Source organism: Electrona antarctica (genome assembly GCF_951216825.1).
Source record: "Electrona antarctica genome assembly, chromosome: 4".
In the NCBI taxonomy this organism is placed as follows: domain Eukaryota; kingdom Metazoa; phylum Chordata; class Actinopteri; order Myctophiformes; family Myctophidae; genus Electrona; species Electrona antarctica.
In genome coordinates this window covers 9,175,738-9,190,834 of record NC_136809.1, presented here as the reverse complement: position 1 = coordinate 9,190,834, position 15,097 = coordinate 9,175,738, and the positions used below count along the sequence as shown (strand labels likewise).

At 44.5% G+C, this 15,097-nt stretch overlaps 1 protein-coding gene across 1 annotated transcript in view; it reads right to left on the bottom strand.

Annotated features, from left to right (window-relative positions):
* LOC306922195 (uncharacterized protein) overlaps window positions 1-15,097 on the bottom strand; it is a gene marked incomplete at its 3' end in the record, with an annotated part of 87,831 nt that overhangs the window by 46,910 nt on the left and 25,824 nt on the right. Inside the window, exons 3-4 of the mRNA XM_079499591.1 lie at window positions 14,052-14,546; window positions 6,326-6,572 (exon numbers count right to left, since the gene is read on the bottom strand). Coding sequence (XP_079355717.1) covers window positions 6,326-6,572; window positions 14,052-14,546 — 742 coding nt within the window. The remainder of the gene's footprint in view (window positions 1-6,325; window positions 6,573-14,051; window positions 14,547-15,097) is intronic.

Sequence of the window (15,097 nt, the reverse complement as noted above, 5' to 3'; positions counted from 1 at the left end):
TAGGAACAAGACGTACCTGTGCACTATGCAGTGTGTGATGTAGCTGACATCAGTGAATGGTATGTTCAGTGGTGGAAAAAGTACTCACATGTTGTGATAATGCCAGCCGTCGGTCGGAGGCTCCATGAAGTAGACAGGTTCCACAAGTACATTTTAGGCTTTTGTTTACCTTGAAAAACCCCAAAAATTTTAAAAAAAATGGCCAAAAGTAAATGTTCCACAAAAACAAAATGAACACTTGAAAACTATACTAAACAGGAACCGTTACAGGCTTGCAGTTCTCCCTGTTATCTCTTACAGCATCAAGTCAGACTGCAACTCCCTTCAGCTGCAGCAATCCTGCTCTAAACCATCCCCTAATTAGTATAACTACTTTTTATGTAACCTCGTCTCACCAGGCTTTCCACCTCGGAGGAAAGCCTGGTCTCTGTTCCAAAAGTGCCGTGTGAACCGATCTGGAACGGATGATATCGTTACGTCATGTTGTAGTATTGTTTTGTAGTCATCAGGCAGGAACAATCAAACGGAACTTCCTTTTCCCTCAAATCGGAGAACAACAATAAAAGCACTCGTAGCCTGCAGCTTTTATTGAGAAAAATCGGTTTGAGGGAAAAGGAAGTTCTGGAAGATTGACTAAAAAACAATACTACAACATGACGTAGCGATATCATCCGCTCCCGACCGGTTCATGAACCACGAAATGGAATGGTGCCCAGGCTACTTTTTTATGTATGGGATGTATTGCCATGATTTGTTTAAAGGGATAGTTCAGATTTTTTGAACTTAAGCTGTATAAAATACTTTGCCATTAATATAGTGGTTGCAACTGTATTAATTGATTGCCTGGGTGGTGGGAGTTCTGCTCTGGTTTTGGTGAAATATTAAGTAGTTCCGGTCATTTTGTGGGGGGCACAGGGGGCCACACATTAAAAGTAAATTAATCCACAAAACTAACGTCATTTGTATTGTTGACCTATTTCTAAAATATTAGTGTAACTTTCGTTCATTTTTGACCCCTCTATCACATGGAACTATGTTTTTTGTGTCCTACGCCCAAAGAATAGTTCCATGTGATAGAGGGGTCAAATCTGAACTATCCCTTTTTTTTCTTTTTCAATTTATTTTTATTGAGGCTCTGAATTTTCACAACTGTTCAATCACAAATCAATGTATATAGAACCACACTTTTCTTTTTTCAACACAACATAGGAAAACAACCAAACAAGTACCACAATACGGACATTACAATGCACAGAAAAACAAAAAAAAACAAAAACAAAACGAGTACACCACAGTCTCGACATGATTGTACATTACAGGTCACCAGAGTCTTTGTTATTCACTACCGTTCAATAAGGTACATTGAAGCACAGTCTAGAAGGGTCCACTGTATCTAAGACTGGTTCCCATACCTTCGTGAACCCTTCCATGTTATCACGGAGGAGATAAGTCAGTTTCTCCAAAGGAACCACTGGATTAAGAGTGTCTGTTAAATGCCTAAATTGTAAATGCCTAAATAGTAAATTGTTAGTAAGTGGTACATAATTAACTCAATCACACGGCTATCTAAGGCCTACAAGTAATTCTTCCACCTTACTAAATATTTTCACACACTTAATTTACAGAGCCTAAGATAAGTACAGAGCAAACATAATAAAAACATGAACAAACACCCCTCCTTCTCCACAGTAAGTTGGCACCCTCCAATCTAGAGGAGTGCCAGCACTGCACTCAACAAGTAAAAGTACTTTTACCAATTATAAGTAAAAGTACCAATACTGCAATGTAGAAATCCTCCGTTACAAGAAAAAGTCAAAATGTAATTGAGTACAAAAGTATTGCCATCAAAATGTACTTACAGTACTAAGAGTAAAAGTACTAATTGTGTAGAAGTTTTCAAATGTATAAATGCCTTTTGAAAATAACAGATCTACAAGGCGCAACGCATTGTGAGCTTGTAGATCGGCTATTTTCAAATGGCCAAAATGTATATAGGGCTTAAGTTGTTACTGTATGGATAAAATGCATGGCTAATCACCCTTAAATGTTATTGTATGATACTACTAATGTTTTGTTTTGTCATAATAATCAAAATCTACAAAGTAAACTATAGTAACTATAAAGTTTTCAGTAGTGCAGTAAAAGTACAATATTTGCCTCTGAGATGTAGTGGAGTAGAAGTAATAGTAGTGACTTTGCACCATGTTAAATGTCCCCCCGGCCTCAGGGGGAGCATACAGTTTGTCATGTAACAGGAGACACACAAACACGGATACCTTTCAAAAGGAAGCGATCAAAACACCTACTGTATATGCGGTACCTTCGTGAGACGGAGTCTCCGTGATACAGTGGTGTCGTGTCGTGTTGTATATTTGGGGGCGTGCCATGAGGTTTGTGCCAAGCGGTAGCCCAATATACGGTACAATTGGGAATACTACACTCAGTCAGGCTTATTTCTCATCTTCGCACGCACGCACGCACACGCACACACGCACGCACACAAACTGAAACACGCATTCTTTCCGAACGCTAGAGAAGTACTGTAACTCCCCAAAGAGATATGACTGACTCCTTCCTTTTCACACCAACGCAGGGACATACTGCATATAAAACGGAACGTGTGTGTGTGTGTGTGTGTGTGTGTGTGTCAGTGTGTGTGTGTGTGTGCGGCTGGGCACGCACATGTGTGTGTGTGTGTATACACGTGTGCAAGTGGATGAATGTAGGAAGTAGCAGCGTGAGAGGAAAAGAGACGGACAGTGAAAGCAATGAAAACACGAGCGAGAGAGAGCAGGAGGGGGGGGGGGGGGGGGGGGAGTGAGAGAGCAGGGGGGGGGGGGGGGGGGGAGAGTGAGAGAAAGGGAAGGAGAGAAGAGAGAGCAGGAGGGGGGGGGGGGAGAGTGAGAGAAAGGGAAGGAGAGAAGAGAGAGCAGGGGGGGGGGGAGTGAGAGAAAGGGAAGGAGAGAAGAGAGAGCAGGGGGGGGGGGGTGAGGGGAGAAAGGGAAGGAGAGAAGAGAGAGAGAAAACTATGGACATAGTAGGCAGGAGAATTCTTATTATTATATAGGTGTGGGGAGGAAACCGCCTAACTGCATTTTTGAGGTTTTAGATTTTTCTTTTGTTGCATAAATCAGTGCTATTGAACACCCTTTACGTCTGTGTGTTGTATTGAACCAATGGAAAGTAGTAAAAAGAGTTCGGACAAAACCTCTCAACTCCATTGGACCCTCAAACTGTCTGCTAAAGCAACTAACTCCACCACCTCTCCCCCTCTCATGCAAGTAATTGACAATATATAATAAAGTGACAACAGCAACTTTGATGAGGCAGTATTGCTTTGTTTTCAAAATATAAAGGTTTTCTTAATTTCCTGAAAAATGAACATTTTGGAGTTAGGTGGTTTCTTCCCGACAGCAGAGATACTGTATATATATATATACACATGTCTTTGTTTTCCTGACAGTATTTACTTTATTTATACATATAGTAGCTGGAGGGATAATTGAGGGCAGCGACAGGAGATCTCCAGACAGATTGAGGCTATGTGGTCATCGAGTCAGCTTCGCAGCTTTCCCAGCTACAGTCGTTTAAATACCCGGATTGGAACACGGGTCAAGAGGGAATCACCCCTAGGAGGCGGGCAGGAGACTGTGTACCTTCATGCCAATGTCGTTCTTTAGTTCTGCACGTTATTCATATATGAGCTTCTAGAGCAGTGGTTCCCAAACCTTTTAGCCCGTGACCCAAAAGACATATTTGATGTCCCCGTCCCTGCAAGGACCCAAACTAGTGAAAATAGCAGATCTACAATCTCACAAGGTGTTGCTCTGTGAGCTTGTAGATGTGCTATTTTCACTAGTAAAAAAAAATAGTTCGGCCATTTTCACTACTATAAACATTTGTTTTTGTATGGAATTTCTTAAGATGTTTCTTTTCTGGTGTGTGACTGTACATATGCATGCAATGGGTCAGAGAAATGACAGACCCCATGTGTTTTTGGCACACCAATTCGACACACACACTGCCCTCTGGTGATCAAATCATAAAACTACACCAATACCAATAAGTACTGAAGCCAACACAACACATGTGGCTTCAGTTGGTCACAGTGCTCAGAGTCACCTGGACTCTATACGTCATGGAAGCCGAGTCATGACAGCCTTACGTCCTGCACACTAATTTCTCACACACATGCAGACATCAATGGTAGGTCTACAAATCTAATAACTTCGAGACATGAATGAACCGGGGAAAACTCAATGAAGTTAGCACTGGGGGGAGGCCGACCGGAATGACTACTGGATTATTGCTATCAGGAATATCTCATCACAGATGCCAAGCACACACACACACACACACACACACTCAAAGGCGGCCATTGATGGTGACCTGGCTCTACGGTCAAGTGCTGACTGTCTGTCTTTACAGTGTCTCAGTGGAGAAGAACACAAACAGGCGATTGTCGGAACAGAATGTGACCTTTATGAAGAGAGATCTGGGTTTCCTACTGATGACTTGCACTCAGTTCTCTTTCTCTCTCTCTCTCTCACACACACACACACACAACCACATGCCAAACACACGTAGTTGTGTGGTCCCGCAACACACATTTTCTGCTATGCAAATCATACACTGCAACTCGGTGATTACGGAGGGCTTGTGTTACACACATGGATGTGTGCGTACGTGCGAGCGCACGCACACACACACACACACACACACGAGGTAAATTACGGGTGTCACTGGACACTAGACGGGGACACCATGTTTAAGTGGGCGACAACAATGTCTCATCAACGTCACTGACTGTGCAGTGTGTGATGCTGTCACGCTATGCATGCACGCACGCACGCACGCACGCACACGCACACGCACACACACAGCAAAGGCAAGTGACACCAAAATGAGGATGCCACTGCCGTCTCTGTTACACAACATGACACGTATACTGACGGAGACAATCCGCACACACACACACGCACACACACACATCCTCAGTGTTCATTTATCGATTTGTAACTCTGAGAGTGTACGATTGTAACCAAATGAACCCCTACAGCTCCATTTGGTTCCATTTATACACTCTCAAGAGCTAAAAGGATAAGACTGGCTGAGAATCCCCTGAGGTTAAAAGGGGGGGGGGGGGGGGGGGGGGGGGGGGGGAGAGACCCTGGAAGAGGAAGAAAAGAAGAGGAGACAGCGACACAATGAGGAATGACAGGCAGGAAAGAATGAGACCAGACCTCATGATACAGTAAAACAGGTCACCCATATGTTCTGTGACACACACACACACACACACACACACACACACACACACACACACACACACACACACACACACACACACACACACACACACACACACACACACACACACACACACACACACACACACACACACACACACACACACACACACACACACACACACACACACACACACACAGTGTTCATAAGAGAGAGAGATGTGTTCATAAGAGAGAGAGAGAACGCTTCCACTTGTGCAACTCTGCAGCCCAAAATGTCTCCTACAAAAAGTGAACTTAATTCACCAGCTGCAAGTGCACACGCACGCACACACACACACACACACACACACACACACACACACACACACGCCTGTGTGTCAACAGCTTGCTCGTTGTGACAAAGTATAGCAAACCGACAGCGAGTGCGGTGTGTGCTGAGAGAGAGAGAGTGTGTGTGTGTGTGTGTGTGCGTAGGAATGTGGAAGGCATTTTAACTCCCAGCTTTGCAGTGTCAGCCTGCTCATTTCCTGAGTCTGTGTTGTAGAGACGACGGACGACTCTCTCTCATCGACGCTAAAAGCAGAGCGAGTGCGAGCATACATAACTGTACACACGGACATTATGTCTCAGGGTAAACAAGTTGCACATGTGTGTGTGTGTGTGTGACTGGCAGACTCAGGAAGTGCAAAAACCTCTAAGGGAATACCAGCCAGCAGGCTAAAACAACACAGAACTGTGGAGAGACATGCGGAGAGGAAAACTAACTGTGTGTGTGTGTGTGTGTGTGTGTGTGTGTGTGTGTGTGTGTGTGTGTGTGTGTGTGTGTGTGTGTGTGTGTGCCATGTGCCTGCGTGGACATGTGTGCAGTGCTTGTGTTTACCTTTTCCCTGTCCATACTTAGATCATCCACTAACGTACTGTATGTACTGTACACACCACGGCCAAATCAAGTATCAATTTAACCCCCGAGACTGTTTTACCCCAAGAGTTAAAGTAACACTCTGGACTGTGCTGTGTGTACTCCATGTGTCCATGTACTGTAGACTAGAGAAACACAGAGGAAGTTCACTCACCTTGATTTTGACTTTGTTTGGCTCTGGGTTCACCCCCTGCGCCCTGCGCTTCCTTCCCCGGCGTAAAGCCATCCGTTTGGGTCGTTATCCTGGCACCCTGTCCCGGGGGTCCACTCGCCGCCGCGCTGCTGCTGCTCGGAGGATGAGCGACTCCGGCGTTGCAGCTCGCCCCCGAGGCTCCCTTGTTGTCCGGCCTGGCCCCTTTGCCCTGTAGCCTGGCGTTGGGCCCCAGCTTGGAGGAGACTTTCTGTAGGAAGAGCTGGCGTTTAGTGACCGTGGTGTCCCAGCCCAAGGGCCCCAGGTCGGAGCTCCGTACCGACACCATGGCGTTGGCCATTCCCTGCTCACACACAGGCAACAAATGTGGAGGTTAGCGAGGGAGGCAGTGAAGGAGGAACACAGGGGAGGAGTGAGGGAGCATGTGTGTGTCTGAGACAGAAGGGGAGGAGGAAGAAGAGAGAGAGAGAGAGAGAGAAGGAAAGAGAGAGGGAGGGAGGGAGGGAGGAGGGGAAGTAGGGAGTGTGCTGCAACCAGTAGAGGGGTAAAGGAAGGGGAAAAAACACTATTGTGCTCTACATTCCCTTTGGGAATATGGCCGAGACCAGCCCTGTTCTCTCTGTCTCTCTCTCTCTCTCTCTCTCTCTCTCTCTCTCTCTCTTCCCCCCCCCCAATCACCCCCGCGCCTCCCTTTTTCCCTGCTCTATAAACACCAGCACACATGGATTGAGTTTGTGGACGAGGGCCTGGCGTGCGTCTCCAGACCTTTCTGGGTAAAAGACTGAATGCAACTTTTCAGAAAAGCGTTGTAGATGAGGAAATGTCAGGCTCGTGTTTGGGAACACGCTGGCAGAGAGTCCACGGAGGCAAGGAAATATATGGCATCGGTCAAACTTTAGCTATTAGGTTTTAGGACTGATTCCGTTTTCTGTTTTAGCTTGGATAACCGCCTTATCAGTGTGTGTGTGTGTGTGTGTGTGTGTGTGTGTGTGTGTGTGTGTGTGTGTGTGTGTGTGTGTGTGTGTGTGTGTTTATGTGTGTGAGTATGTGTGTGAGAGAGAGTGAGAGTGAGAGAGAGAAAAGACATTCCTTATGCAAACTTATGTAATCGCACATGTGGAGTGGAGGCGTTTCAAAGCAATCTCTGGACTTGCACTAAAGCTTATTTCATGCTATGGGGAGACAGTGCTGGCGTGACTTGTACTGAATTCTTTCACTAGAACAAGTCACTTTTCAAAGATAAGTTATGCCGTCATTCAAAACAAACCCTTGTCCCCCAACACCTCCAGGTCTTCGGCCCAAAACGTGCGCCACGCAAAACACAGAGCTTATTCAGAAAAGGTGAATGGTTTCGCCGTGTTCCCGCTCGGTAATAGGCCCCTTGACATTATAGCCAAGCCAAGAGCCTGAGCCCTAGGATTACTGTAGCATGCATACCAACACAGTAAATCATGTGTTGACATGCTAGCTAGCTGGCAGCTATAGTCTCGCCCTGAGCCTGAGCTACGTTCAAGAAGATGAAATGTTACAGGAGGATGTGAGAGGGATGCATATGGTTCTCAAGGTGGGGTCCGGTGACCCCTCAGGGGTCCTTGAGGGGTTTCCAGGGGGTCCCCGTTAAAAGTAGTTAATGCAGCATCAAAATCATTTTAACCACTTTATACATATTCTATATACGTTGGCCATTCAAAAAATTGTATATACAGTATTTGAAAATAACCTGGAAAAAAACTCACTTAAATGTTTGGAAAATGTCAAATATTTTTGGATTTCTTAACACAAATCTTCTCTTCAGGGGTCCCTGGCAAAAAACATTGAACTGGCATATAGACCATGGGTTCCCAAAGTGGGGTCCAGGGACCCCTAGGGGTCCTTGAGGGAGTTCCAGGGGGTACCTAGCTAGAGATAGTTAGGAAACAAAGGGACCCTTATGTGTCTGTAACTCAGAGATTGTACAAATGGAACCAAATGGACCCTAACGGGTCCATTTGGTTCCATTTGTACACACACTCTCATTCGGAAAAACTGCTAGAGCTGTAAAGATCCTCCCTTATCGGGGTCACTGGCATATGTTTTCAAATGGGGGGTCCGTGGCCTAATAAATGTATTTTTGGGGGTCCTTGACACGAAAACGTTTGGGGAACCACTGATATAGAGTAGACTATACTACATCATGTTGGACTTTGGTTGAAGACAACTTTTCACCACAGATCGGATATCGGCAGCTTATCAAAGAGGCCAAATGACATGTGGACGTGGAATGCACACGTGATACACATGCAGCATGTTGAGGCACTACAGTTAGGCTTTCCTTGGCCTTCTACAGGGGAAATGGAACGGAAATATGTACCGTAACCTATTTTCGTGTCAAGGACCCCCAAATTGATATGCATTTGGCCTGCGTTCCGCCACCTGAAAAGGTTTTTTTTTCTTTTTCAGAAGTTAATCAATGCTGTAATACTCTCCAATCGAGTCAGCTTCATCATCATCATCACCTTTATTTAGCTTCAAATAACTTTATCGACATTGTCAACCATTAGGACATGCCCCGATAACAGGGTCTACATTTCTCTGTCGGGAGACAACCTCCAACCCGTGCAGATGTTCTAGATATACTGTATTAGTATTATGCACCACACAGATTCAAATTACGTTTTATTAATTAAGCCATTTTGGGCGGGAACCCCTTTTGGTGTTTTAAGCATTATGTTATAGGCTACTTTAGCTATTGAGTGCCGCGCTAAGAGCTTGTAGGTCTGCTATTTTTGAAAAATCGTGAAAATGTGGCGCAAAACTTTGAATATATTCTTTCAGAGCGTTTTTAACTCACATCTTTGCTTCTGGGAGGGTCCCTGGAACAACATATTTTCAGATGGGGTGTCGGCGGCCAATTACATATATTTTTGGGGGTCCTTGACATGAAAATGTATGAGAACGACTGACGTAGAAACATGGGTTTTTTCAGAAAACTGTCAGGATTTAGAAGACATTTGTAGAATCGTCCTCAGGTCTAAATGGGTTAAAATATAAATCCTGAATGGTAGCTTTCATCATCCAATCTGAAACTGTCTCTAAGCTAGGACAACACTCCAGCTGTCATCTCTTTGAAATAAATAAACAAAATACTGCATTCATCAAGAAAGTAACGTAAGACATTCTTCTACTCCGTTTTGGGCACAACCCAAACAAAAACAGACCTTGAAAAAATAATAATACAAAAAGACAAAATGTTGTGCCTGCTCCGATAGTGACGTAGTGGCTGGAGACTGGAATGTCACTGTGCAACAATAATTCTTTGAGTATACAAAATAAATCCATAAATAACTGGGCTGGAGGGGGGCTGACATGTGCAAGCATGTAAAGACTTTAAATCAAACTCATAAAAGTAGAATGAAACTGCACGGTGAATATAAAGGTTTTTGACACAATTGCCAATCATGAATTATTGCCTCAAAATATGACCTCTTCCCCTGCATTTCAACATGCCTTCCATTGGTCACATGATCCAGATTAAAACACATGCATTCTCTTAACCAATTAAGCCCTGATGCACGACAAAAATAGTTGATCTACAAGCTCACAAAAAACGCTGCAATGCAACACGCTGTGAGATTGCATATCGTTTTTTTGTGAAGATTGAAGAAACAAAATTCCGCCTACATTGACGTGCCCAAAACAGGTTTTAAAGTGGCTAATGTATATGTGTTGGGCTAATGTCTTATTGTGTCTCTCTGAGCCACGTTTGACCAGTTTTAAAAAACACCCTGTACTATTAGTGAGACAGGCCCCCGAGGCCAAAGTGTGTCAGAATACCAATGGGGCAGGTCCTAAACCTGTCAGTGTCTCACCAGGGCTTAGAAAACACATACCACACTCACAGCAGCCAACACACCCTCCATTTAAACTGCACGCACGCTGCTCATCAGCGTCACATGTCAAAAAGACACATTTTGGGCTGCTGTCGGGTGGAAACCTTGTATGTCCAAAAGAACGTTCCTTTTTCATTATCAGTTTTAATACATTTTAGATCTGACGTTAAAAAAAATGTCGAAAAACCGTATGTTTCTGTATCAGTGGTTCTCAATATTTCATGTCAAGGACCCCAAAAATTATATGTAATATGCCTCCGCCCCCCCATCTGAAAATATGTTGTTCCAGGGACCTCCCCAGAAGCAAAGATTTGAGTTAAAATGTTCACTCTGTAATAATATATATTCAAAGTTTTGAGGCACATTTTCACGATTTTTCAAAAATAGCAGACCTACAATGAGGTGGTTCGGGCATCTGGTTAGGATGCCTCTCGGGCGCCGGGGAACCCCGGGGAAGACCAAGGCGCAGTTGGAGGAAACACATCGACTCACAGGAGGAAGTCACTAATGTTGCTCTGGAGAGGGAAGTCTGGAGCACTCTGGTGGAGCTGTTGCCCCCGCGACCCGACTACGGATAAGCGGTTGAAGATGGATGGATGGATGGAAGTTCATAGCGCGGCACTCGGTGCCACACTATGAGCTTGTAGATCTGCTATTTTTCAATAGCTAAAGTATAACAATGCTTTAAAACACCAAAAGGGGTTCCTGCCCAAAACATTTTAAAGTATTGAACATATCTACAAGTTCACAATGTGACACGTTGTGATACGAGGTGAGATACGAGTTTTTCTGCCCATCCATTATGGCATTATGCCTCGACGGATTACTGTCTGAGAGATATGATTGGTTGACGTTTCTTTGCCGTGTCATTGTTAATGATATCCGTGTTTTGACTCAATTGAGCTGTCATGTTTTTCCAAACTCTGTGCGCTACCTTAATACATACTTTCTCTTCTGGATTAATTTACAAAGCCAGAACTTCTAAGCACCCAGATGGTAGATAATGGTTAATATTGACTTTAAGTCTGACTAACTAATACTGCGTATTATGCAGAGATCTAAAAATCGAACTCAACTAAAACCAGATAAATATATTTTATAGTATAATCCCCACATTTTAAAACCATATACCGGGCACTATACCGGTACCTATAGATTACACATAGATTGTACATTATGTTTTACTGTTGATATATTGTATATTGCTCATTGATTGACTGTAGATTGACTGTAGTGTACATATGTATCCATAGCACTACCACTAGTGATTCACTGCCATTTTGACCACATTGACGTGTTAACCACTTGAACCAGTGTCCTTATTCTGAGCATGTCATAATGGGCAAACACTATATAGGGGTGAATATTCGATGAAAATAGCTGATCTACAAGCGCTCGCACCAAGGATTGTCCCCTGGGGGGGCCTCGGGCAACGATGTACAGTATATACTTTATAGGTTTGAATGGTTAATAACGAATCATACATTATGCAAATCCTGGTCAGTCCAGGTACCGATGGCCAGACCAGACCCTGTAAATCTCCTTTTGGTATTTTGTATCTTATTTCTACTTCCTTTATGTTACTCTTTTCTCTTACGTTAGCCCAGTCCACACCATTGATTTGCAACACCATTGATTTGCAACTTGCAACTACTTGCAACAGAATACTTGCAACTGGTATGTGTTCCGGATCTTTGGTGTGGACTGGACCATGTACTGTAGGTGCATCTTTCTACTCCTATCAGTAGTATCGGTCCTGCGGTGCTGCTATGACAACTGAATTCCCCCCCAGCGGGATCAAATAGGTCCATCTATCGAACTATTATCTTCATATTAAAGTGGTCATGTGATAGGAGTTTTAGATGAACTACAGTACAACTAGAATATAATATTGCTAATGCAGGGATAAGCGGTACTGGCTTACTGGATCGATGGTTAAATGTTAAACACCCAATGTAATGATGTACTCCAGTCCTACAGGGTGAGGCCAGGTCACCCAATGTAATGATGTACTCCAGTCCTACAGGTTGAGGCCAGGTTGGAGTGTAATGATGTACTCCAGTCCTACAGGGTGAGGCCAGGTTGGAGTGTAATGATGTACTCCAGTCCTACAGGGTGAGGCCAGGTTGGAGTGTAATGATGTACTCCAGTCCTACAGGGTGAGGCCAGGTTGGAGTGTAATGATGTACTCCAGTCCTACAGGGTGAGGCCAGGTTGGAGTGTAATGATGTACTCCAGTCCTACAGGGTGAGGCCAGGTTGGAGTGTAATGATGTACTCCAGTCCTACAGGGTGAGGCCAGGTTGGAGTGTAATGATGTACTCCAGTCCTACAGGGTGAGGCCAGGTTGGAGTGTAATGATGTACTCCAGTCCTACAGTGTAATGATGTACTCCAGTCCTACAGGGTGAGGCCAGGTTGGAGTGGTGTGCTTTTGTACGTGGGCTGATGAGGCTTTGATGGGAAATCCTTCTAAAGAGCGTACAGTATGTGTGCACTGGGCCATTACACTGTCAAGCTGAAGGAGCACTGTCTATATAGGAACTACAACTGCTGCTGAAACGCTGGGCCATCACACTGTCAAGCTGAAGGAGCACTGTGTCTATAGTAACTACAACTGCTGCTGAAACGCTGGGCCATCACACTGTCAAGCTGAAGGAGCACTGTGTCTATAGTAACTACAACTGCTGCTGAAACGCTGGGCCATTACACTGTCAAGCTGAAGGAGCACTGTGTCTATAGTAACTACAACTGCTGCTGAAACACTGGGCCACCACACTGTCAAGCTGAAGGAGCACTGTCTATAGTAACTACAACTGCTGCTGAAACACTGGGCCACCACACTGTCAAGCTGAAGGAGCACTGTGTCTATAGTAACTACAACTGCTGCTGAAACACTGGGCCATTACACTGTCAAGCTGAAGGAGCACTGTGTCTATAGTAACTACAACTGCTGCTGAAACGTGCGTGAGATAGTTATGAGCCGAGAGCGTGACGAAGCCGTTATGACAGGTACTGTGTTCTGCTAAACACACGCCAAAAACAAAAAAGCGGTGCTGGTTATGGTTTGAGTATCATTAAAGTGTCACCGCCTTTTTTTCGAGGTATAAAAACGTTTGGATCCGAGTGCGGGTTTACTTAAACCTATATAAACTCTATAGTAAGTACATTTTATTTATAAAGCACCTTTCGAAACAATGTTACAAAGTGCTGTACAACAAACAACAGAAAAAACAAAACAAGAAGGTAAAACATTGAAATGCAAATAATTCAAGTAAAAATACATCATAAAATAAAGTGCTGACGAAATAAATACGTTTTTAACAAGTTCTTAAAACCGTCGATATACTTTGCTGACCAGGGTCCCCCTGGGGCCCTGTACTTTCCTCCCTCCTTTTGTCCCTCTCCACCGACCAAACCTAGTCACCGAAAATAGCCTACCAACACGTTGTGTTGGGACTGTGAGCTTGTAGATCGGCTATTTTCGGCTAATATGACCTATGCCCAAAAAAGGGACGTTATTCATGTCAGTGGGACACAAACAGGATAACAGGATAGCTACAGAATAAACATCCTCTGGGTCACCTATACATGGATGTTTAAATCATCACTGATGACGACAAAAGAGTGATTAGATCACATAGGCCTACTGCAGCCTACATCGTAAAGACTGATTAGATCACATAGGCCTACTGCAGCCTACATCGTAAAGCGGACAGATTCTCTCGTACAACCTCGACACATGTACAATACATGACATTCATCGGATACATCAAAATGTGACCTAAGGCTTAAGGCAAGGCAAGAGCTCAGTTTTCGTTCGTACACACACACACACACAAACACACACACACACACTTACCGTGCCACGGTTCTTTGGTTTCTCCACAGACGCCTCTCGCTGAGGGTCCCGTCTTGAATGCCCCGGCCTGGTCGTCTCTGGTGCCATTTCCTCCGCAGAACCTTCCGCGGGATCTTTTGCAACGTCTCCCGCGGCGGCACTAGCCTCTTCTCCTACTCCATTTAGGACGGGCATCTCTTGGACAGCCTTGCTGGGAGACCTCAAGGGTCTTTCCACGGTCACATCCGATGACCCCAAAGAGCTGGAGGAGCCAGAGAGGGCCCCGTTAACGGTCGCGGTCTCTCCCCTCTTCTCTGATTGGGCGCGTTTGGCGTCTGCGTTTTGGTTGGGTTTGAGGTTGCGGAGGTCAGCGCCTCGGCCTCGGACAGGTTTCAGGACCGCCACCATTTTGATCCGTCCCGTCGCAAGTCTCAGCCTTTTGCCCCCGTCTGCAACGTTCACTTCCTCCTTCTTGAGAACCGCCCTCTTCTCATTAATGGCTGGAGCGGATTTGTTCTGTGGGGAGCACAACGAGATGGGGTGGAACAGAGCTGTCAGGTGGAATGCCATATCTCTAAATTTGATGAAATATGAGACAAAAAATAAATATTTTCAAAGGTTTTTGTGTGTCTGTGGGTTTGATAAATATTGAACCAATGAAAAGTATTAAGAGCTTGTGACAAAATAGTAACTACATTAGATGCACTGGAACACAATATTCTTTTTTTCCATTTCCAGGTTTTGCACATACAAGATTTCCACCCAACGGCAACGATATGAAACAATTATTTAATACATTAAGGACATATAATCTCTACACACATTAAATTCAGGGCGGGAACCCCTTTTGGTGTTTTAAGCATTATGTTATACTTTAGCTATTGAAAAATAGCAGATCTACAAGCTCATAGCGTGGCACCGAGTGCCGCGCTACGAGCTTGTAGATCTGCTATTTTTTGTGGCACAAATCTTTGAATATAAATTCTTTCAGAGCAAACGTTTTTAACTCAAATCTTTGCTTCTTGGGGGGGTCCCTGGAACAACATATTTTCAGATGGGGGTCGGCG